We start from the raw sequence: 24373 nt of genomic DNA, 5'->3' as shown, positions 1-24373 counted from the left end.
GGCTCAGGTCAAAAGTCCAGCTGGACACGAGTGAGCAACTTTATTGTGATGTTACACTTTCCTTATATGCAGTGACTGCTCGGGTTTCACATTGCCCCAATTCCACACACAACACACCAGAAAATAACCCTGCCCTTAAAACAACCTCTAAATCTCTCCTTCTGCTCTGTGCAGATTTAGTGGGGCTAAGACTGCGTGAAGCACCTTTGGAATTCTATTCCAATAGGGAACCAATAAAGCATTCTGTCACTATTCATTGACAACTGGCTGTTGTCACGGCACCATGCTGTCAGTTTCTCTGCTGACGTTTCACCTTGGGTTTTTCTTAGATTGTGTCTTTTTGTTTCCTGAAACTAGAATGTCACTCTGAGCATGTTCCTATGTTTTGTATCTTTGTTTTATCATGGTAAATGTGAACGTACAAAAGCAAATGCAAGGTTCAGGTTTGAAGTCGATTGATGCACTGATCCCTCACTTCAAATAGTAGAATGTGTCCTCCTTAAGAAGACTGGCAATTAAGACCTTCATATGTGAGTTGGCAAAGTAACACTCCAAACTTGAAATTATCTATACACTGGTCATAGAAACTGATAAAAAATGATTTTATGTCAATGGGAAGAACACAGCAATCTGTGTTAATATAGACAAACTGCATTTACAAACTTCTATTTGGAACTCAGGATTCTCATTCAGTTTGGTTACTTCGTCAATCTCCTGTATGAGGGCAGAATGCATGTCAGAGATGTTATCCGTTGGTGTCTACTGACCCCCAGTGGAGAATGCTGGAAGTCACTACTCACGCTGGTTAAATAATGCTGTGAAGCGAGGAACAATGATGTTATTAGTAATGGTATTGATATCAATAATCTCATATGTGGGTGTGTTCAAGCTTTCTGTAAGAAAACAGATATTAAAGGTGTTCAAATAGATAATAACAAAAATGTGCAAGAAATAAAATCTACATTTTTGCAAAAGTAGAAATAAAAAAAATAAAACGATGAATAAATAATAAATAATTTCAAAAATAAATTTGATCACAGTGGATCAGTAGAGAATTCCCAAATACATAAAACAAGTTTAACAAGTGACCTTCAGTGTGATTGCCCACACAAATTCTATGTGACCACATCAGCATACTCTGTTATACTATGTACTTTGGCCCTCTGCACACAGACTACCCACACTATTTAAACACACAAACAGACACACACACACACACACACACACACACACACACACACACACACACACACACACACACACACACACACAAAAGCAGAGGCAGAGTGGAATTTGAGAAATGCAAGTCACACATTAATAATCATCTGGCTATTAACTCATCCCACAATTCATTTCAACACCCACACAAAGTATTAAGTATTATACATGTGTGATTTACAATGGATACGATTCATTGATGAAGATGATCATCCTTGCGTTATTTGCACATTACAGTAAACTGTTGGTGTTAATATTCATTAGTCATTCGTTTAAAAAGCGTAATGAAACCAATTTTATTGTTTAAAGAAATGTACAGTTACATATATACTGTATATGCAACTGTACATTTATAGTATATATGTATATATTTATATCTATATAGCTCCAATATCCAATAAATCTCAGACTGATTTTGACCTTTCACAAGAAAATTTAGGTTATGACATTAAAATGCATGTCTGGTTAAGTTGTTTCATACAAAAGCCTTCTCCTGTTGTTTGCCTTCTCCTGCAGCTGAAGTGTGTGGGTTGTCCTTCCCAGCTTTTCCAAAAATAGGTACAGATCTTCCTCCTGGTGGAGCGGAGCCAACATGCAACAGAGAGCCCCCGACCAGGAGCAGCACACTGGCCCCCCAGCCGATGTACAGTGCCGGGCCCAACTCTCTCTTTAATGGTGCTGCAACCTTTGGGTCGTAGAAATCCCTGATTATTGCATAGGCAGTCCAAGAGATGGGTAACATGTAGGCCAGGCCCGCCACAAGGAAGAGCACGCCAGCTATCCTTCCCACCCGAGACTTGGAGACCTGGTTGCCATCACCCATGCAATGGGTACATTTGGCCCCTGTTACTCCAAACATGAGGGCCACAAGACAGAGGAGGAGAGAGAGGACAGTGAGGCCCCGGGCAGCTTGTGCAGACTTGGGTAGGGCCAGAGTGGAGTCATAGGTCTTACATTGGATATGTCCTGTGGTCTGAGACAGGCAGTTCATCCACAGTCCCTCCCATAGCACCTGGGCAATCACTAGTTCTCCACCAACAAAGGCGGAGACACGCCACAGTGGAGCTGCACACACCAATACCCCACACACCCAACCCAGCATGCCCAGTACCAAACCCAGCAGCTGAAGACCTGTGGATGCCATGGCTGTGTCTCTAAAAATGTTCCTTGTGCTGATGTAGTCCTGATTTTGTTTTGTCAAAGTGGACGCTAAAAAAAGTCTTGTGGATTTCTAAAAGCTAAAGTGAAGATGCCGCTCCTCCACACTGATGATCTTTAGCCATTCAACAGGACGTCCAGCAGATCTTCTCAGTATCCTTTTTTCTTTAACACATTCAAATACATGGTAAAGAGGGTGTGCCTTCATTTAGTTTCATTCATTAACTTGGATATTGTGTGATAGATAATATAATTACAGAACTTAGTTTGACATAAAACTGTGCAATATAACAGCATTAGAAAAGCTACAGTAAAGTGATTAATAAAAACCTCTGTCCTGTAGTGAAGATTTAATGATAATGTAGATCCATAAAACTTACTTTTAGCCAGTCGGCAGGAAGTTACAAGTCCATTAATGGCACGTTGACGGTCCGTTGTGTGTTTCTTGTGATGTAAAGAGTTGTGGTGTTTCTTCTATTATGACTGTCCAGCCTGTCTCACTGGAACTTGTACACAGAGATGTGGGTGGGCAGCAATGTGTTAACACACACACACACACACACACACGCACACACGCGCACACACACACACACACACACACACACACACACACACACACACACACACACACACACACAGACACACACACACACACACACACACACACACACACACACACACACACACACACACACACACATGCAAGTAGTTATGGAAAAAATGATAGCACAAGGACGCTTTGTTTCAGACACAGCTACATGTTGCTTAGTACAACTGTAGTCTTCTGTGTGTGTTTGTGAGTGTGCATATTTACATGTGGCACATAACACAGACATCACATCATTCAATACACTTTGATAACATATTTCAAAATATATTAAAATCCAAACATTCTAAGCAATTTTGCCAGGGAATGTGGTACAGCTGCTGTTAATAATTGTGGATGAAGTAAATGTTTGAAAGAGCTCTAAATATCATACAAGTGACTTGATGAGTTATGTGGCCAAACCAGATTAAGCTATTGTTTGCTTTAACATGGGACAAGTCTCTGCCTTATGTTTACCAGTAATGTGTCCTCACCCAGTTTTGGAGGAAGGTTTCGGTTTCCCTTGTCTGTAAACCACTGTGGTAGAGAGAGGGAGCGGCTGAGAAGTGAACAAAACAGTACACGGATGAAACTTTGTGGACTTGATTTCGAACACAGCCGTTTAGGATTCAAGATTACCTTTGATCTATGATTCCTGGTACCAAAAACATGGGTTCTACTGAAGGTAAGTGTCCTGATTTGCCCTATAGGCCCTTGCATGCCTTTTATGGACATTTTTCAGGTCACATATAATCTGAGATCCTTTAGCTCAACTTCACTAGATAATTGCTAACTACTAAGTCTTTGTAATGTTTAAACTCCTTGATTTAATTTCCCTTAATCACTACTTATAATAAAACATTTTAAATAATTTGCTTGATATGATGACACTCTCTAGAGTAAATCCCGATTTTTTGGACAGTTTTAACATGGGAGGTATCCTAAGTATGCCTTCTATTGATATCATAATTAAGATTGAAATTATGACATAATATATTAAAGTGAAATCAATTGTTACATAAGATAATCCAGAACATATATTGTGTTTTTGTTGTCAGACTCCTCCACTCCAGTTATTGACAATTTGAGGATTGTCCTGGTGGGGAGTACGGGGTCAGGAAAGAGTTCAACAGGAAACACCATCCTGGGACGAGAAGCTTTTCACACGGAGGACGTTTCTTTCTCATCTGTAACAATCCGCTGTGGAAAAGAGACCAGTCAATTTGATGACAGATCTGTCAGTGTCATCGACACCCCTGGGGTCTTTGACACAGAGATGACAGATAACCAGCTGAGAAGCGAAATCGAGAACTGTATCAACCTGTCTCTGCCAGGACCGCATGTGTTCCTGCTGGTGATAAGTCTGCGTACGAGGTTCACTGAGGAGCAGAGGAACGCAGTCAAATGGATCAAGACCAACTTTGGCGAGGAAGCATCCAAGTACACACTGGTGCTTTTCACTGGGGGACACAAGCTGAGGGGGGAGCCAGCTGACGCCCATTTACACAACAGTCCCAAACTCATGGAGGTTATCAATGACTGTTATCCTGGCTACATTGTGTTTGACAACACATGCAGAAATAATCGCACTCAGGTGGCTGATCTGTTTGAAAAGATTGACGAGATGGTGAAATTAAATGGCAATTACTATACCAGCGCTATATATGCATGGGCTCAGAGAAAAAAGTATTGGCGTGAGTTGGGTCACACTGTGGGCACTGTGGGCACTAATCTGGTGGTAGCAGCAGCAGCGACTGCAGCTCTGAGCGGTCCAGTTGCTGCTCTTGCCGTTGGGACAGAGGAAATAACTTCTGGAGCCCAGATTGGAGCACTCCTCATGGGTGCAAGTGGAGGGATTTCCAAAGCTATTTGGAAGTTGATGAAACCATAAAAAAAGCAGACGAATAATCCAGACAATCCGTGACCCTATGATTAAAATAAAAGGACCCATTTCTTTTGAAATCATTCCTTTTATTTCCACAAAGTCAATGATGGTTCAGAGATGAGGTCAGGGTCCAATAGCAGAAATTAATGACCCGAGGATGTTAGATTAAATGTAAGATTAAATACAAACAACATCGATTGAAGGTGGCACCAATAATTTTATCATCACCCATCAGTCTAAAGTGAATCACCCCAATATTGCTGTCAAGGTGAATAATATTCAATATAAAGAAACATTGGACAGAATCAGGTAATAATGATAATAATTCACATTTATTTCAAGCCTTTAAGTTGAATTTTGATAGTGGACTGACCTTTTTGCAATAAATATAGTTATTTTAGATTTGAATGAGCCCGAATAAAGTGTGAAATAGCTAGAAAAACAACAATGAGGGAAGCTTTGGTATATGTAGCTGTTTCTCAGTAGCACAGTGTGTCCGTTGTCTTATTGCTTACAATAAGTCTATATATAATCTATTACAAGTGCCCATTGAATGCTACAGGAAGGCATCATTTCTAAATGCATTTTGCCATATTTGACTTGAGAAATTCACGTGATCTCTGGGTGGATGTTTACTATTGTCTCTCATTTCCTTTAGGGAAATGAGCTCATGGAACAAGGGATACAGGGATACAGGGATACTCCATATAACAGCTTTACCTTTGTATGTTCATTCTATTTGAGCGTGAGATTTACTGTGGGGGAATGCATAATATCTGAATCATATCAAATTAAAAAATCATATCTCCGTACATATAATATTATTCAATTATTTTCTAATAATCTGTGATGCATGTTCAATGTTCAGTGCAACATTCTGTATAACAAAGCTTAAAAATGTATTCAATAAAGAAGTGAAAGAAACAGCATTTCCAGTTCATTTGTGTTTTGAAGAGGATTTAGAAGTAGATTCACATTCACAGTCTGGACTAACAATGCTGCACTCAGAAATTTTGAATGGCCATAAAGACCATTTGTCAGTTTTAACAGCAAGTATCAACGTGTATTATTAACGCCTTACTCAAATGGATGCTATATGATCCAATATATGAACCAGCATTATACTGGAGTATTTGTTTTACCTTTGCATGCCAGTCTTTTCCATATGACAATGGCAGCCACACCACAACACACTCCCAGGACGAGCGTTGGCGCTCCTAGAGCCAGAGCCACGGTGGTGCTTGCTCCCACTGCAATCGCCGCACCAGCTATCACCAACACAACTGCAGCCGCTGACGCCACACATATATTCTTTCTTCTGACCTGTTTCCCCTTTTGCCTCTCTTTCTCTATTTTCTCTCTCTCTGCATCCCACACTTTCTTCTCCTCCACTTTCTTCTCTTCCTCCTCTTGCTTCTTCAGCTCTTCCTCCTCTCTTAGCTTCCGCTGAGCTTTCTCATACATTTCGTTTGTGTAGTGTTTCCCCCCGTTATCCTGTACCATTTCCTTGACCATGGTGATGAGCTCTTCCACCTGAAGGCGGTCATCTATGTCATTGTTGTTGAAGGCGTGGTATCTGCGTCCAAATGTAATCGAGAGTCTCCGTAGCTCCTTGCACTCCTTCAAAGCATTGTCAGCTTTTGCCTGATCCTTACACGTAAACAGCATGATAGTGTACATGGAGGCATCATCTCCAAAGTTTTCCTGGATCCACTTTACCGCATTTCTCTCCTCCTCTGTGAATCTCACTCCCAGCCTGATGACCAGCAGGAAGGCATGAGGCCCAGGGACGGACATCTTGACGCACTCCTCTATTCTTGTCTTTAGGTCTTCCTCTGTGATGGCTGTGTCAAACAGGCCAGGAGTGTCGATGACCTGGACGGCGGTCCCGTCCACTTTTCCAGCCTGTGTCTCACAGTGTTGGGTCACAGACACTGGGCTGGGGTCCTCTTTGAAGGCAGGCCTCCCCAGGATGGTGTTTCCTGTTGCACTTTTCCCTGATCCAGTCTTGCCCACCAGGACAATCCTCAGTCCACTAGACAACTCCAGAGCTGAATAGCATGACAGAAATGTGTCACTTATCATACTGACATTAACTTAACCTACAGTGATTATGACATGATTCATTATATAGATGCGAACAAGTGAATGAACATACCATCATGACCACACCCATCAGACCGAGGAAGACTCTTCTGCTTTTTCTCTCTGAGTGGTACTGCTGTGATATGAAAGTATATCATTAAGACAGCAATAGCATAGATTTATCTTGTGCTCTCTCCAATTTCAGATTATGGTACTAAACAGAACAGTCAGAGGATTATACTGCCCCATTCTTGCTTTGAAACTAATTGGATTGTCTTACCTTCAGCCATTTTTTGGTATCCTCCCTTTTCAAATTTCCAAACGGCCACAAAAATGTTTTTCAAGTCCTGAGAAGTGAACTTAACTGGAGCTCGTCCACTCCACTTTCTCGTACGTTTTCGGGGAAGCTTCTGGAAGCCTGCCCTCTACAGAAGGGGCTTCCCATTTCCTTGCATTGTCTTCAGCTTGCAACTAAAAATGTGCATCCCGCAGTAGCTGTCAACAGATATGTGAATGAAGTATGCTCAACACCTTCCTGTATCTATGTGATATCTGAGACTCTACAATAGCAATAAGAAAACAGAATTCGAGTTCCTAAACGGAAGACATAACAGACAGTCTGACTACATAATCACCAGCTCTGTTTCGCTTGAGATGGGGAGTTCAGATTGATTGCCTTTGGAAACTGCAGCTCATTCAAACACAATAATGAGAGGATGGGCGCCAAGTCAACAAGTACCACCCACCAGAAACTCAAACGAACAAGAGAAAGAGAAAAAAACACACCACCATCTGACCAAACACACTAAAATGTAAAAATAAAATTGTGTTCTTGTCACTGATGCACCACAATACTTTAAAAAATACATTTGTTTGTTTTAAATGTTGTTCAAGTAGTCAAATAGTTTTTTCACAATATATTATAAATGTGTTGTCACTTACGGTGTCTGTAAACACAAAGGTTGATGTATTTTTGTTATTTTGTTATATTTATACATACATTCTTTACAGTCACTGTTACTTTACCCTTTGCCATTATTGACTGTTAGTGTGAGTATACAAGTACAGGCTGTACCCCTCGGACAGAAGGCTTTTATTCTGTAATGTTTAGAACGCCTTGTTAGGTTCACATGCTGTTTTATCTGTGACACAGGATGTAAAACTTGTATCTGCTCCAGTGCGTTTCCTCCATGTTAAAAACAAATGTGTATGTGTTTCACAAGGTGATCCAAATAAGAACTCTATGGTGAACCGGTTTCAACCAGCACAACCACACCTCACACTTCTCACACTTCACATACACACAATAGTTATAAAGGGAGTGTAAATGAGAGTAATTATTAAGCAGGAGCGGCTCTAGTCACTTTGGTGCCCTAGTTGAGATTAGGATTTGGTGCCCTACCCCCTCACACACAACCACATCTCCCACCAGTTCTGCCTCATCACAACCCCATGTCGGAAATTCCATCTTTTAATCTCTTTCCTTTACCAAGATATGAGCCATAGAAAATGTAAAAAATTATTAATTAGAGTGATACCACTGTATCAAACGTCAGAAAGACATAAACAAATGGTTGCATTGGGTCAATATCACTGCTGTTCTTGTGCTGTTACTTTCATTTGTTTTTAATTTTGCTTTGAATCTCTCTCTCTCACACAACATACAGTACATACCACATACAACCTATACATTGGTTTTGGTCATCACTGTTTGCTGATGATTCATTCATTATATTTAAGGGGTTAAAATGGGCCGAAGAGGGAGGAACCTGCCTGACCCCGCCATGACCTGATCCCCAAATCTTCAGTCTTCCCTGCCTGCTCAGCACATTGTGGGCAAACCGCAGTTGAGGAATTTTATTGTAAATGCAGTATTTTTATTTTAATCTTATCAAGTCCAAACAAGGACAGATTCTCTCCGGGGCTTTAAAACTACTTCCAAAATTAGAATTAGGGTTGGAGTCATTTGCCAACTTACCTTAATGCTATAAATGGCGAGCGTGTTTGTTTTTGTCTCTGCTTGTTCTTAAGTTAAACTCTATTTGATCAAATAAATGCAGGTGATTACTTCCATTTTAGGATTACAGCCCATTCTCTTATGCATTACGTACAGAACTTCAATCAATTTGAACCAGCCCTTGTTAAACGGTGATTGTCCAGTGTCTCAGGTTTGTGGAGTGATGAAATTCATACTCTATGTTCGATGCACAGAAGTTATTGAAAGGCAAAATGATGGAGAATCCTGCTTATTGTTTTATTTAAAGTACCTATTGTTTGGACTCTATGTAAATATATCAAAAATGTAATGTAAGCGATCACAACCACGTTTCTGCTAAATACCTTTAAATAGTACAGCAGCTCCTTCACCTCTCACAGTAAAATAAAGATCGAGCCGCTTTCACTGTGCAGAGATTCAGTTGCTTTCACACTCGTGGAGGAAAAAACACACAACTTACCACACATTTGTTATCACACCTTTTAGCTGATTAATTTATTTCTTAAACATCTTAAGCCATCCATTGCCGTGCTGGCAACAGTTACACACCATATAAGGAGTGGTGCATTGCATTGACATCATACGTTTTGTCAAAAGAAACGTTTATCATATTTTCCCCTTAAAAAAGCAGAGACAAACCAATTGAAAAGAGTGAAAACAGTAACAGTGACAAAGACACCAAGTTGTCCTGTAGTGGTAGAGGAGACCATGGGCTAGTAGAAGCACTGATCATCTAGGAAGACATCCCAACGTTTATTCTACTCCATCTCAGCTCTGACTCCTTCCTCTTACCTCCTCATCTTCCTCAATCCAAAGCTTTAGAATGGCTAACCCTGACCTGACTGAGGCTGGAGACGAGTGTCTTCGCTCCATATCGTCTCTGTGCGATTGGCAAGGTAACACACTGGAAAAATGTCAAGAATAAAAATAACAACAGATGTCCTACATACAGTCATACAATACAAGTACAAATATTATGAAAAATGAGCTTCTCTTTGTCACTTTTATACAAAATGTAAGGGGTGCTTCAGCAACCAATAGTTTATTTTTCCTCCTCTTAGATATGACATTTTTGATATTTTATGCTGGATGTTTACCATAAGTGTGTAATAATTTTTACAACAGTTCCATGATACAGGAGGACATAAGAAACATTTGGGACAGGACTAATGCACAACATTAACAAATGCAAACAAACAAGTCAGTGATTCACAAATCAAACAGAAGATATTATAGTTGTATATGACCTTACTCACGATACCCCCCCATGCACTACACAATAGTCTTGAATTTTCATATATTACATATATGCTACATTCTCTTATTTCTTATTTCACTGATATAAAGGCAAACATATCTCAATGCAAAGTGTAAGCTGCTCTGCTTTCTTTACATTTAAATTATTATTATAGATTGAAATCCGACGGTTCAAACAGTATGACTTAGCTCATAGCAAACATAAATGTATAGCTCATAAACTGGATTTTACGTAAACTCTTAATTCCTCTGATAGCAAGAATAGCAATTTTCAATGTTTTTGTTTTTAATCAACAATCACAATGTATATACATCACCAAAACTAAAGCAAGCTCAATTTTAACATTCTGATCTTCCAAATGTTTTGTATTGCACGCACATAAATACACATAAAAATACAGAACTAATTCTTGGGAGAGGTTACAGTAGTAGATTTTAAACATCTCTATTTTATATTTAAAATGCATACCAAAACATCTTAAAAAACAAACGAAAAATGTTGTCAATATGCTCATCTCATAATGTCCGAATACGGTGTGCAGCCACCCAGCGGTGGTTCAAATGATGTCCATTAATAAAATGCCATAACAGTAAAATGTAATAATACTTGTGTCCTGTGCGATGTCATGTCCTTATAGAAGGGTTAGGGTCGAAGGTCAGAGAGCAGCCACAGGTTGGCTAGTTGGCTGCTTTTCTCACAGATCTGTTGATGATGATATTCCATTAACTGCAGCAAAGAGAGACGGAGACGTGAATCTAGAACAGTTGGAACCCGGTTTTTGGATCAAATTTGACAGGTTGATAAGGGTTAGACTCAAGTTTTTTTTGGATTAGCCTGATGTTGTTGCTCTTATAACAACTATGACGTTTTGAACCGTAAGTCATCGGCCACGCCCCTTGTTTTTCTGCCATTTAGACATTTTTCGCATAAAGGTTTTCGAATCCCCTCAAACAATTTTAGCTCAATCGTCACAAAATTTTGCATGCAGAATATCTGGCCTGTAAGCCGCATTAAACTTACGCAAAAACCTTTATGTCACAGTTTGCTGCCTGAATTAAGGAATCTATTGTAACCAAGAACCTAAAGAAAGAACCTCAGAACCAAGTAAGTATAGATCTTGTTCAATAAATACCTTTGTTCCTAGAATAGATTTTGCTTAGTTATAAGTTAACTGTAACTGAAGAAGTATTTGAATGAAGGACTTTTCTACTCGGTGGCATTTGATGTTTACACTGTATTGTCGAACTAAAAAATGTCATGGTGCATTTTCATTACATTGCTCGTGCATACAGTCTTTGAAATTACCTGGATTTCTGCACTAAATACCGTGGTCTGATCTTGAGTCTAATATGAGTTAAACACAAGCAAATAAATGGTTGTTTACTTATTCTTGTAAATACTGAGGACAAGGACGAAAAATTAACATCCTGGGTTTTAGAGTATGTGAATATCTGGGCTAATGAATTCTCCAAAGGGTAATTGGAGTCAGATGAGATAGTGGGTCGCAAAGGTGACCTACTCTAAAAAAAGGACAGACTTTCCTTCGTGATAAATATGAGCCAGATACCAAACAAGACAAAATTGACAAAGTATTAGAGAGACGTATGCATCTCGCGAGACCTGGCTGCTCATTGATCCACAGTAAGTCATATTGTCTACAAACGGAGGAATGTTTCCAGCAATCAATGAGGGAACAGTAAATACAAAACTAGAAGCAGAAATCCGGGTAATTCCAAAAGGTTCACACTCTTTCTCATGCAACTGCCCTCCGCCTTTACATTTCTCTCTTGGTTTTAAACCTTTTATTGATCTTTCTCTGGCATATTTCTTATCAGGATGTTGCGGTGGTGTATGTATCTCTTACTGGGATGGGACAGTGGGTGAGCCGGAGCGGTGAAAGTGGATGTTCTGCCACTTTCCCTCACGGCGGTGCCAAACACGGGTCTCCTCAGACTGCATGGTGCGGGGCATACCGCCGGTATCCATGTACTGGGTCAGCCGAATGTAGGCAATGCAGGCTGCGTTTTCTCCAATTAGATGCACGTGTGGGTTCAACAGGATGGTGTGCACTGGTTTATTTCCTTTAGACAGGGCTGGAAAGAAGAGATAAGGATTGATTACGTGGTGCAAAATCACTGCATTGCTTCAAAACTACAGACCAATGCATCTAATAGAGAGACTACATTCACTGACATGCTGACTGACAATAGAAAATCAAAGGATTCACTAGTGCTGGGTTCCTGGGCAAGCACAGGTTCACTGTGTGATTGAGGTTTCTGGGACATATCTGCTTTCTCTGTGCTATCTTTATCCAGAGGACACTGCCTTTTATAGCAGTCATAGTTCATTTTTGTGTTTCTGCTTCAAGGTGAGTTCATGATCACAGCTGTGCCATTGTGGTGCAACAGCAAAAACGAACGATCAACTGGACAAAACTGATGGACTGAGAATCTGGATTCAAGAAATGTAATCGATGCAAAGAGTAACACTTCATAATGTGTCCTTATATATCCTTATATAATTAAATTTCAGCAATGACAATTCAGTTTCTATTTATAATTTACACAACTACTAGAAGTATTTAGGCCTTTTTGTTTTTTTATGGACATATGTTTGTGTCTATGTACTGTATGTAAACCAGGAGGATCTCTATGGATTACATTCCTACCTGACGGGACGCTAATCTATCGTACTTCTTTCTCAGTATTGTATCAAAATAGCCGTATAGTTGTAAGCTTGGGTAACATCACCGTAAACATAAAAATTACTGACTTTGACTTAATGCAGGCATGTAACACCAACATCTTATTTTATGAGCCATTACTCTGTACAATGACAATAAATGATTTCTTCTATCTAGTCTCGCTGAGCTTTCCCCCTCTTGTTGTAGTACCTCACCTGTCCACTAGGAGCTCCCAGTGAGTTTCGCACTCCTGCATGCCTGTTTCTCATCAGATGATTGACCTCTAACCTTTAAAGCTGGTTTTGCAGTTTCTGACTAATCTGGCTGCTTCTCAAGCTTTTGTCTGATTCATCTTATTCCTTCACGTTACACTCACCAAAGATCAACCTTAATCTGCTTGTGTAGACTTGAGAAACCTTTTTTCATGATCTCTGTGATAATTACGTCAACCATGTATTAAGCCCATATAGTATAGTTCGACTTAGGAAATTCACACAGTACAAAATAAAAGAAACAATATGGCTTTTCTGCTTTCTGCTGCATTGTCACAATGTAAATTTGAGAAATTGAGACTTAACAACAATGTCTTTTATCTTTCCCTTGTGAAAATATACATGATTTTGGTACTTTATTAATACTATTACTGCCAGACACACAGGTCAGTTTGATCTGTGGCTGTATCCTGATCAAATTGCTTACAGCGTTATTTATGTATTTGCCGCATTAACTCACCATTCTCAAAGTAAAAGCGATGGAAGTCGTGTCCTTCCACCAGGTTGCCCAGGGCCTCGGGCTCAAAGGAAGTCAGACCAGGGTCACAAATCTTCCTGTTAGGCCAAAACATGAGACAGCCAGCAGAGACTATTATTCAATACATTCAGATTTACATTACAATTCACACATATACATACTGTAGGTATTGTGCATTTTGACTTGGAAAGAGACTTACGCATAGGCCTCAAAGTCTCCATTGTTGATAGACTCAATCAACTGCTCAGTGACTTTGATAATTTCCTGTTTGCGAGCTAAAACACAAAACCACACACATCGTCGGCAAGGCATCACACACTGATGTGAACATTTGCAGATGTTGCTGTATTTCAGGCAAATGTGGGTCAAAGTGCAGAGAAAGGAAATTTGACAACCAAATCAGCTTCAAATGGGTGCTAGTCTACAGATTAGCAGGATTTCAAAGTTATTAGAAATGGAAGGCGCTCAAGAGGTATTTCAGATAATTTCCATTGTTTCATGTCTGTGTCAGAAAAGAGAAAGCCTCCCATGACTAATAGAAACATCAGGCAGGTAAATGCAGAATGACATGATTTCTTTCAACCAACAGAGCTCAAAATGACCAAAAACAAACCAATGCTTGGATGCAGTCATTTTCTACAAAAGCAGCTTTAACTAAGTGATGTTGACAGTTACCTTTATTGTTATTGGTGCAGGCTGGGGGATATTGAAAAAACCACTCATAATTCGCTCAACACAAAGACACGTTAGATTCTAAATGGTGAATCAGTCCTTTTACGGCCATAAATGACAATGCTGAGTGTCTACATTGGTGTACATGTGAGTCATAGCTTCAGTGTATGAGTCAATGTTTGGGTAAGCTGAAATAGAGGGCAAATGGAAAAGTGAGAACTCAAACACATATATGCAGTGGAGGAGAATCATCTTTAACCTGATACTGGAGAACAAACCAGCTGGGAGAAGCAGAGACTCGGGGAGTGAAAAACAGGTTTGATTTCAGCAGGAAGGGGGGAAAAATGGGTTTTTAGGGCCTTGCTACAAGCGGAACAGCGTATTCCAGTGATGACTGGGTAACAGGAGGGGGACAAAACAGGGCATCTCCCCCACTCTGGAAGGACTTACTCTGAACCGAGGAGGTGGGAGTCAGCCTTGGCTCAGACATCTGTGAGGAGCGGCTCTTTGAGCTCAACAGGCCGCTCACTAAGCTGCCCAAACGAAGGGCTTGCGGAGGTGGAGCGGGTCAGCGGGTGGATGGGTGTTAAGTTTGTGTGGAGTGATGAAACAAAGAAAAGGAGAATGTGTGTGTACGGACACAGGCAGGATGACAATTGTGGGGGGGTGGTGGTAGTGGATTTACTCGACAAAACAATACGAGGGGGAGAAAAAAAGAGAGTTTTTTTCAGAAGAAGAGAGAACAGAGAAACATTGAGAAGTATTCGTGCAAAAAATAAAATAATGATGCAAGCTGTGTTATTAGTATAGCTGTGTCAGTGCCATCACAAAATGGGAGAAACATAACGTGGGGAGGGTGGAACAGAGGGAAGCAGGGTGGATTACATCTTGTTAGAGGAGCTGACAGCCTGAGGAACGGTGCAGCAGTTCAGTTGTGCATTTGGTAAAGAGGTGTAGACCAACTGCTGTAACCATAAAGGACTAAAGTTTAAGTAGCCGTACCTTTTACATCCTCATCCTCTATGGTGGTGTTGGCGCTCTCAATGGACTCCTTAAGACAGATACACATGGTGTGATTTCATACATGATTATGATTACTGATTGGTATCTGAACTAATATACCAAATTTAAAATGAATGGAATCAAAGTAGAGAAGACTTCATAATGGGATGGATTACTATTAAGTTTAATGTGGTACATATCCGCTGAACATTTATCAGCAAATGTGAACACAAGGGGGCGCCTGGTGTGACACAAAGGATTTTGTACAGGAAATAATAGGTATATAATTACAGTATATTAATATACAAATGTAAAGGTTCATGATGACACCTATTAACACCTTAATGTCATTTGTCCACAAAAGTAAAAAGTTGACGAAATGAAGTGCAAGGTGCTTCTCTTATTTCAGAGTATGAAAGAAATATTTTTGTGCACATGAGAAAGTCTCAACATGTCTGTGTAGTACACATTAATGACTCGTCATTTTGAGGACACACAGAACTAATTTATTATAATATTCAGCAACAAAACAGTTTAATTTTTGTAATGGTGATTTGGTGATTACCTTGTTTCCATCCACGGGGTTGTGGATAACAGTCGTCTGTGGTTCCTGAAAAAGGACAAGCGAAAGAGAACGTGGGAAAGCAAAATGGTAAAGTGGCACATACACATACGCTGCGTGTGTTGTGAATCCATCTATCTATCTATCTATCTATCTATCTATCTATCTATCTGTCTGTCTGTCTGTCTGTCTGTCTACAGTATCTATCTGTCTGTCTAGTTTACACTTAATTAGTCTGTCTTCTTGTTATTTTTGCTTTATATCCCTTAGTTTTCTGCTTCTGTCTCAACAGCCTGACGTCATGTCTTAGTAACAGTCAGATGTCTGTGTCTCCGGGCAGAGCTTAAATGCAATCTATCAGATCAGCCCTCATCACTCACTCGGATTACACAAGATTATAACATCAACCAACAGCCTTTGAGTTTATGTGCGTGTGTGTGTGCATGTGCGCGTGTTTGTTTCTGCACTGTGTGTGTTTGCTTGATGACAGAGACAAAAAAGAGGTTAGAGACATGGCGTGTGTCTGTGTTCATGCGTCATCAAAATAGCAGCAAATAAGGGCACAGAAAGTCTTTGACGTCATGCAGAGCAGCAGTCATGTGGTCTGACGTCAACAGCAGCAGTCAGCAGAAAGACACCATGCACAAGCCAATGAGTAACAACCAAACCACTTGGGAATGTCACCTAGAGAGCCACCATCCTCACACACAAGCCATGCACAGCCAAACTACCTGAATGACAAGCCCAAATAATATGGCTTTGTAGGGAAACCTGTAACAATTTGTCTATTTAAGATAGGAGAGGCACACACAAGATGTAAGGTGATGAGGAATGAGTGAGGCTCATTATTTTAATTTTCAAACCAGCTTTTACAGCTCAAAAAACAAACAGATTTTCTTGCAGTATCTCGGTTTTAATGGGGATTCATCCTCTTTTGAATGTTCAACTGGGTCCTCTGGTGGTGTGGACAGCTAGGAATTAGTGCTGTCGCTGTCAATCATTTTGATAATCAATAATAGACTTAGATTATTAACTGAGTAATGAATATTTGTAAATAAAATACTCTTTAATTATACTGTACTGAAATGTGTGTTTTATCATTTAATAATGATAAATTAATGATAAAACATTTAACCCAGATTCTTGGATTACTGATTTTAATCCAGATTACACCTATGTTTCAATATTACAAATAAATACACATGAATTCATTGTTTCTATGATAATATCTGGAAATAATGAGCCCCAGGGATGAGAGTGGAGGGGTTGTTGCAGGGGAAGAGGCGGCAGGAAGCAGGTAGAGGTTGCCCCGAACAACTGATTGAAACATTGTGTGTAAAGGCTTATTGATCCAGCCCAACATGAGCATCATACATTCCCAGAAAATCCAAACTGACCAATCCCTGTCTGCCATGCACGCTCTGCTAATTCAGAGGAGTGAACACATTGATATGAATTATGAATACATTACATTTCAAAGGTTAGCTCAATCAAATATTCTAAAACTGGGACATGCTGTGCCATCACAAAAGCCTAAACACGCTATTACATTCAGGGATAGCCTGGGCTACACAATAGAGCCCTACCCCCCACCCACTTCACACCCGTGCTTAGGTCTTAAGGTTTTAATGATGACGTCAAACAGGAAATTAAACCAACCCTGTGTGATAGAATAGGGTGAAGCTGTACCGGTGCCAGAGTGGGGTGCTAGCTGAGGAGGGGGAGGAGGTTTGTGGATGGATGTGTGGTTGTAGGTGAGGGTGTGTGTGTGTGTATACCAGTGCAGGGACAGGGCCAGTTTCTTTGGGACTGGTCACTGTGTTGGCTTTGTTGTTGACCTGCAGGGGGCAGTGTAAAGGGGACATGACACACGAACATACTTCTCAGACACACACACAAACACACACACACCCGGCTGCACTCTATTCCAAAGTGATCATCCCATGGCTAATTCGGTCTGCTCAATATAAGTTGACAAGGAGATAAACTGGAACCAACCACGTGGTTGGGGCGTGTTCTTCCTGGATTCCCAACTCTTGGTTTTCCTTCCTCTCCTGAGCTCTTTTCTACTTTAATTCAGTTATGTCCTTTCTGCATTGCTGCATTGGGGGGAAAGTTATTTTCCTTAAGCCCAGGACCCAAGAGGTACTTTCATCAGACACTGTGTAATTTCTGTCATGTTATTGACCAGAAAAAACATTTGTAAATTAGAGACAGTATAAAAACTTTGAGCTACAGAAGCCTACTCAAGTTCACCAATTTCCCAAAACAAGTAGATTGGTTTGTTATATATTAAAGTGTGTCGTCTGCATACAAAGAAACATTGTGGACATCACATACTTATACTTTGGATTCAGCCTTAAAATTCAATATGTATATACAGTAGGTATGTTTTCCCATTTCCAACTCGAAGGTGAAGAGTAGAGGTGACATTCAGCGTTCCAAAAAATGATGGCCACAAGTTATTAATTGGATACAAACGATAAACATAAGTCGGATTCATGACTTACAGTATATTGCACGGCCATGCGTTATTTTTATGAATGCAGGATGTCACCTCTGCTCGTTCATAAATATCAGCAAGTAATGCTCGTGAAAGGGACAAACTCCCAGAAATGAATCATGCGACCCAAACACTGTAATACTGAGTCAAACAGTAAATGCAGAGGTCCAATCTCAAATCAACACTCGCTTGCATACATTACAGGCGCCCATAGTCCAGCATGCAACATTTACTCTCAAGGAATATCAGCCTCCAAGTGGCAATTTTAGATTGGGCCACAAACACATAAAGTAACTGAGATACAGGGCTACAGGTACTCTGCAATAAGAACAACGTGACTATAGAAACATGAGACATGACCTATGACCCTAAAACATAGAGAAAGGAGGAGTCATGCAAGAGGCTATTCTGAAAAAAAGGAAGATTAAACTAGAAAGAGAAGTCACAGAATCAGTGTGGACTCCTGTACAGCTACAAGAAAAACAGTCATTGCCCACTGGTTGGAGTGACTGTCCCTGGATGATGATGTTGTAAGTGCACAACGCATAATACAGTAAGAATAATCCATAATGCTTCTCAGACATCCAACGATCCAAACGACAGATGCAAGAAATCAAACATTCTCTCCGAAGCTCCTCACCTTAACACCATCAGCCTTCTTGTTGAGCAAACTCTTGGCTGCTGTAGATGGAGAGAAAGAAGCAGCATTTCAGCGAACAGAACCCCCAAGCTGGAGGCTACACTAACATGCAGCAGGCACATCAGTCAGGACTTCTTATCTTCAAACTCCAGGTGCAAATCTCAGCTGTGAGAATCATAATGCAATGCAACAGGTGGCATGAATTGTTTATGCAAGACTGCTGCCCTACATGGTCTGCACGTATATATACAGTATATCCAAAGCTAACCTGACATTAACCCTTTCATATGCTGATGGCAGGGGGCAAACCATGCAAGGCGCCAACCTACACATCAGGAGCAGTTCGGGGTTCAGTGTCTTGTTCAGGAATACTACGACATGCTCCCTTGGAGGAGGCATCAAACCAGGAACCTTCCAATCCTAACATGACAGCTCTACCTTTCTGAACCATGCCACATACTCATTCACATACAGTATAAGTGACTGAAGACTGGGTGGTTGATTGGGTGGGTAATTAGCCAGTGGCGGACGGATTGACCGACCCACTTCAAACAGACTTACAGCATCCTTGCCAAATGCACATATTTGTTTATATGAAAAGCAGCTTTATTGATTAAAAGTGAGCACTGCATTTAATGTCACAGACTGGAAAGAAATTGTTATTTAATCTATTTTTGTGAGATTTCTCAAGCAATCCAACAAGTGCAATTATGGGGATATTTGTTAGTTGCAGCCGTATTTCCAACTAACATACACACATTCAATCACACCACCCATCTCTTATCTTACCCTATTTACCATGATATAAAAAATATACAATATAGTGCATTATAGTGCAGTGTGACATTCCATTCTTATGAGTATCACACAGCTATTTGTCATGCATATGTTGCTGACTATTTATTAGAAGAGTTAACTTAAACATCACAATATATAATGGGGGGGCAGAACCAAACGACATTCCCTGTCATTCCCAAAATCTTACCTCAAATGGATACCACAATCCAAACAAAAGAAGGAAAGAAAATTGAAAAAGGAAGAATATGATGAATAAAAAGTGACACCAAATGTATCAGTCTGAATCAACAGGAAAAGCAAATAGAGTTGAAAGAATCCAGCTGCTTCATTTGTTTAACAGTTGGATGAGGAAGAAACGCGCGCTTCTACAAAACTAAGAAAACAGAAAAGAGAGATAGCGCAAAGGAGACAAAGGAGCCAAAAATGTATGAAAAAGATGGAGTGGAAGAGCAACAGCTAGAGAGAAGACCAATGACATCTCTGTGCCAAGATCATCTGTGTTCAGTAGAAAGACCCAAGACACTCCGAAATAGGTTAATACTCCAATCAAATCTGCCTTTGTGTTAACATTTACCTATTTTGTAATGTCTTTGATCTGTTTCCTCACAACTACAAGGATTTCTTTCACAAAGAATTTGATCTCTAACAGGTTTGACAGGAGATGATGGTAGCACTAAGATGCTTTGGGGTTAAGAGGTGATGCTCATCAGAGTGAGAGAAACATACCTGAGAAGTTTCTTGTGACCAGCAAAGTGGTCAGTATGGCTCCCTGTCGTAAGAGAAAAGAAAGAAAGGAGGGAAAGGTATAAAAAGGAAAGAAAGAGAAAGAAGATGAAGTTGGCGCAGTTAGGTAATCACAGACGTGGCAAAGAGAAGATTTTGAAAGAGTAGCACAGCAAAAAAGACAACCCAAGGGGTTTATGGACAGGTTATGATTGCAAAGTAACTCTAAGAGGCAGCACATTAAAAGGTGTCTTCATTAATCAGAAATTTGGAGGGTTGCCTAAAGTCTCACCTTGAGTTTCCTCCTGGCATTGAACTTCTTCAGGCACTCCACAGTCTCCTGCCTGTGCATCATGGAAGCTACAGTGGACCGTTGCTGCAGGAAGAAGATTAGATGATTTGAGGATAAGGATGAAGACAACATGTAAGAGAAATGCATGGATGTACATTGACGGTGAGTGATAAACGTACGCAGATCCAAGGGTGTTTGAGGGCCTCGGCGGCAGTGATGCGTTTACTGGGGTTGATGGTTAGCATCTTGTTGATCAGATCTTTGGCGTCAGGGGTTACAGTGTCCCACTCTGGAGATGGAAACTATGAGAAAGTGTGTGATGAACATTACACACATACATTTGATAAAGTGAAAGTAAACATATTATAGCACCAAAAGTCTGATTACCTCCACCAAGGAGGCTGTGTTTTCACGTGTAAGTCTGGATGTCAGGATGTCCCAAAAAGTCATTGCTCCTGAGAAGAATCCATTTCTGTACCAACAATGTAATGGATTCTTCTCAGGATCATAACTACTTTTCCATTTTAGCCAATAACATGTCAGCCATTGGGTCTATCCACATCCGTCGATAATTTCCGAATCCATTTAGAATTTTCTCCCAAACTGTTTTTTTGTATCTTCACCTACAATTTTAGGTGAATTGTCACACATTCTAACATATAGTATGTGTGGACCATGTTGACTATAGTACAGGGCTATATCTTATGAATGAATTAGTTAGTATTTATGTAAAGAAAGGTGTTGTAAAAAGGTCAGACTAGTTTCAAGTATGTATGTGTGTGTGTGTGTACTCACATCATAGGCCCCAGCCTTTATCTGCTGGTAGAGGCGGTGCTGGTCCTCATCCCAGAAAGGAGGGTAGCCCACCAGCAGGATGTATAAAATCACGCCTGTAAGGCGGTGAAGTCAAGCATTTTAATAGCAAATACCAATAAACTGGCAATAAACGACAGCGTTCAACAGAACAACACACACATAGCTGCAGCGTCAAGGCAAAATCTCACAGGGATCGGCTCAGGTCGGCTTTTGCTTCAGTGTCACAATCACGAATGAAATAAACGCACAGTTACAATAAGAGCAATAAATCAAATATTTACCACAGGCCCACATATCCACTGGTTTCCCATATGGGTCTTTCCTCAGAACCTCCGGAGACAAGTAGCCCGGAGTGCCAGCGAAACCTGGAGGAGCAGGATGGAGGGAGGAAGGAGATGTGGAATGGCGGGCGGGAGCAGTTCAATGACTGAGAAGTGTTTTCGTCGATCAACCAGCTGATTGACTGATTAATTGACTGATTGGTAGGTTTTCTGGTTGTCTGGTTGACTGATCAACCGATTCAGCGATAGGTTGAAAGATGGATGGATGAATACTCACCAAACCATGCCTGCTGGTCCCCCTGCACCTCGATAGCCAGCCCAAAGTCAGCCAACTTGACCGCCGCCCCCTTCAGCTTACTGGCCAATAGAAGGTTCTCAGGCTGGGGGGGGCGGAGTCAAACAGGTTAGAGGTGGTACACGATCTGGGAACAAGCTGCCCACAGACACAGATCTAAAATCAGATCAGCCAAGCCCAATCCTAATCCTAACAATTAGGGGTCAATAATGCTAAACTGCTCTTAAATCAGTGTCTGGGGCAACTTCCTTTTCTGCCAGACAAACGACAGCGACAACAAAGTGCACGGGACCAAATCTGAACGTGACCACAGACACTTCCACACTGGAGCTGTGGACTTGCTCCCTCTGTGTCATGGACTCAGAAGAAATGAATTGGTGACAGACATGACGTCCACACACAAGAACCAATCCACTGTTTCAGTCCATGACAGGGAGCAAAGTGCACACTGCAGAGACACAGATACAGGGGGAGGTGTGGTGTAGCAGGGGACGTGGGTGTAAAAACAAGTGAGTTGACCACACACAAGTCACAAGAACACACACACACACCGCTCAAACGCTGTTTAGCACTTTCATAGATATATGCAAGCCCCAAGAAAGGACACGCACACACACACAGGCAGGTGCAGAAAGGTTTTTGCTAACCCTAGGCCACTTAGAGAGTGTGTTCTAATGAATAATGCATCTCCTAACATTTAGCCTGTCAAAAGCACAGCCAGCCTGTAAGCAGTCGCATCATGGCAGACAACAGGACACACACCGACAAATTGGACGAATCTATACGATGACACAATGACAACTAAATCCTCCTCAACCATGAAAAACCTGAAAGGACAGGAAATATAGCCCGGATATAGTCAAAAGATTAAATATCCAATAAATTGACTTAATCGAAAACTCCCCTCTTCCATCACACAGACATCCTCCTGGCAGCTCTCTGTAAATAGAGTCTAACATTACGAGATTCATGACCTTCACAACTCCACAGCATTCTACATAATTACGCAAATGATTATTATTCCTGAGTTTCTAGCACATGATTACTGTTGCTATTCCTGTATCGCAGCACTACACACAGTAGCACACACACGTACAAACACACAAAACAAGGATGACAGCATGCTCTCTGCAACATTGGGGTAATCAGGGAGGAGCGTTATTTTTAGCACTGACAGGATGAGATATTGAACCCACGAATACTGAATAGATTAGAAATGCAGGAGCTGTTGTGATAACAAATGGAGAGATGGAGCATAAAGGACATGTTGGAAGGTCTTAGGCCTCAGTGGTGCGATGGGTTTGAACCCTACTACTCAAAACCAGACTTGCAGCAAATTTCCAAGCTACGGTCAAGGTCAAATCAGCTGCATTACAGCAACTGTCTAAGATTTGAGGGTACCTACAAGGGGAATGTATAAACCCACAACAGCCCTACATCAAATATAATATGCCTATGGATTATGTTGGTTCAAATGGTGCAAAGCTAACAAGTGCAAGGACGACACCAGGTCTTGACCAAACAGGGTTCCAGTATGCCTGAGATCATACAAACCTTCAGATCTCTGTGGACTATCCCGTTAACATGGCAGTGATGGACACTCTCCAGGATCTGCTGTATGCAGTGGCTGAGGGTGGGAAAGACAGAAGGCAGGGTCGGGATGAAACAGATGGAAGGAGGGAGGGAGGGGAAATGGAGCAAAGGAGGAGGAGAGAAAGAAAGAGATGAAGCCAACGGATTAAAGGAAGGAGAGGGCACGATCCCATGATGTCATATATCTGTATCATCAGTCTGGCATATGTGATGCTGCTCTGAGTAGAGAAAAAACGTTAAAGACGTGGACATGAGTGATTCCCTCATTCTGTAACATGTTAATGCATTACACACAAACAAAGAAGCTCATAAGAATACAAAGATATTCTGAAATTCCCATTAATCATCGCAAAACTATCCCCCCAACCCACCCCCTCTCTCCCTCTCCCTCTCCCTCTCCCTCTCCCTCTGTCTCTCTCTCTCTCTCTCTCTCTCTCTCAGGGGAACCTGTGATTCCAACATCAAGCTGACAGCATAAGGTAGGCTGAGCATGATTAATACTGCAGGCTATATGTCGTTAATCACCTTTAAAAATAACTATGAGATGCCTCAGAGACGAGGCAGCTGTACCGCACCT

The 24373-nt window shown here is 40.9% G+C and overlaps 4 protein-coding genes across 7 annotated transcripts in view; 1 reads left to right on the top strand and 3 right to left on the bottom strand.

The window, feature by feature from the left end:
* Window positions 1-15: 15 nt before the first annotated feature.
* LOC142996722 (claudin-4-like) lies at window positions 16-3518 on the bottom strand. 2 transcript variants are annotated; one of them, XM_076147752.1, is made up of 3 exons: window positions 3457-3518; window positions 2757-2882; window positions 16-2541 (listed from the first exon to the last, which is right to left on the bottom strand). In XM_076147752.1, exon 3 carries the CDS (start codon window positions 2360-2362, stop codon window positions 1694-1696), a length of 669 nt encoding a protein of 222 aa, XP_076003867.1. In that variant the 5' UTR covers window positions 2363-2541; window positions 2757-2882; window positions 3457-3518; the 3' UTR covers window positions 16-1693. The 2 variants fall into 2 exon arrangements, with proteins under 2 accessions (XP_076003867.1, XP_076003866.1); XM_076147751.1 differs by lacking the exon at window positions 3457-3518 and having other exon boundaries at window positions 2757-3077.
* On the top strand, window positions 3493-5776 carry LOC142996720 (GTPase IMAP family member 7-like). Its single transcript, XM_076147749.1, has 2 exons — window positions 3493-3647; window positions 4021-5776. The coding sequence occupies exons 1-2, from the start codon at window positions 3611-3613 to the stop codon at window positions 4851-4853; spliced, it is 870 nt and encodes a 289-aa protein (XP_076003864.1). The 5' UTR covers window positions 3493-3610; the 3' UTR covers window positions 4854-5776.
* LOC142996719 (GTPase IMAP family member 7-like) lies at window positions 5237-7588 on the bottom strand. The gene is made up of 3 exons (XM_076147747.1): window positions 7213-7588; window positions 7006-7068; window positions 5237-6898 (listed from the first exon to the last, which is right to left on the bottom strand). Exons 1-3 carry the CDS (start codon window positions 7220-7222, stop codon window positions 5967-5969), a joined length of 1005 nt encoding a protein of 334 aa, XP_076003862.1. The 5' UTR covers window positions 7223-7588; the 3' UTR covers window positions 5237-5966.
* Window positions 7589-9394: 1806 nt separating this feature from the next.
* LOC142996718 (calcium/calmodulin-dependent protein kinase type II delta 2 chain) overlaps window positions 9395-24373 on the bottom strand; it is a 30980-nt gene continuing 16001 nt past the window's right edge. For 2 of the 3 annotated variants that reach the window (XM_076147744.1, XM_076147746.1), the window contains 15 exons: window positions 23758-23830; window positions 22186-22288; window positions 21909-21992; window positions 21607-21701; window positions 20991-21113; window positions 20812-20895; window positions 20523-20565; window positions 18999-19039; window positions 17634-17693; window positions 15859-15903; window positions 15294-15342; window positions 13819-13894; window positions 13602-13696; window positions 12051-12279; window positions 9395-10888 (listed from right to left, as the gene is read on the bottom strand). In XM_076147744.1, coding sequence (XP_076003859.1) covers window positions 10864-10888; window positions 12051-12279; window positions 13602-13696; window positions 13819-13894; window positions 15294-15342; window positions 15859-15903; window positions 17634-17693; window positions 18999-19039; window positions 20523-20565; window positions 20812-20895; window positions 20991-21113; window positions 21607-21701; window positions 21909-21992; window positions 22186-22288; window positions 23758-23830 — 1225 coding nt within the window. In that variant the 3' untranslated portion in view covers window positions 9395-10863. Of the gene's footprint in view, window positions 10913-12050; window positions 12280-13601; window positions 13697-13818; window positions 13895-15293; window positions 15343-15858; window positions 15904-17633; window positions 17694-18998; window positions 19040-20522; window positions 20566-20811; window positions 20896-20990; window positions 21114-21606; window positions 21702-21908; window positions 21993-22185; window positions 22289-23757; window positions 23831-24373 lie in introns of all 3 variants that reach the window. The other variant, XM_076147745.1, reaches the window with a different exon arrangement.

The sequence above is a fragment of the Genypterus blacodes genome, unplaced genomic scaffold (assembly GCF_046128005.1).
Source record: "Genypterus blacodes isolate CSIRO-AG114 ecotype Tasmania unplaced genomic scaffold, CSIRO-AGI_Gbla_v1 ptg000039l_1, whole genome shotgun sequence".
NCBI classification, from domain to species: Eukaryota; Metazoa; Chordata; class Actinopteri; order Ophidiiformes; family Ophidiidae; genus Genypterus; species Genypterus blacodes.
The sequence above is the reverse complement of the archived record's forward strand: the minus strand, read 5'-3'. Positions and strand labels throughout refer to the sequence as shown.

Excerpts from the sequence above, each read along its gene's own strand:
- LOC142996719 (XM_076147747.1), bottom strand. Across the intron at positions 6,899-7,005 it reads TGATGGGTGTGGTCATGATG|CTCTGGAGTTGTCTAGTGGA; the intron begins GTATGTTCATTC and ends CATGCTATTCAG.
- LOC142996720 (XM_076147749.1), top strand. The coding sequence starts at position 3,611 with ATGATTCCTGGTACCAAAAACATGGGTTCTACTGAAG. Across the intron at positions 3,648-4,020 it reads AAACATGGGTTCTACTGAAG|ACTCCTCCACTCCAGTTATT; the intron begins GTAAGTGTCCTG and ends TTTTGTTGTCAG.
- LOC142996722 (XM_076147752.1), bottom strand. The coding sequence starts at position 2,362 with ATGGCATCCACAGGTCTTCAGCTGCTGGGTTTGGTACTGGGCATGCTG.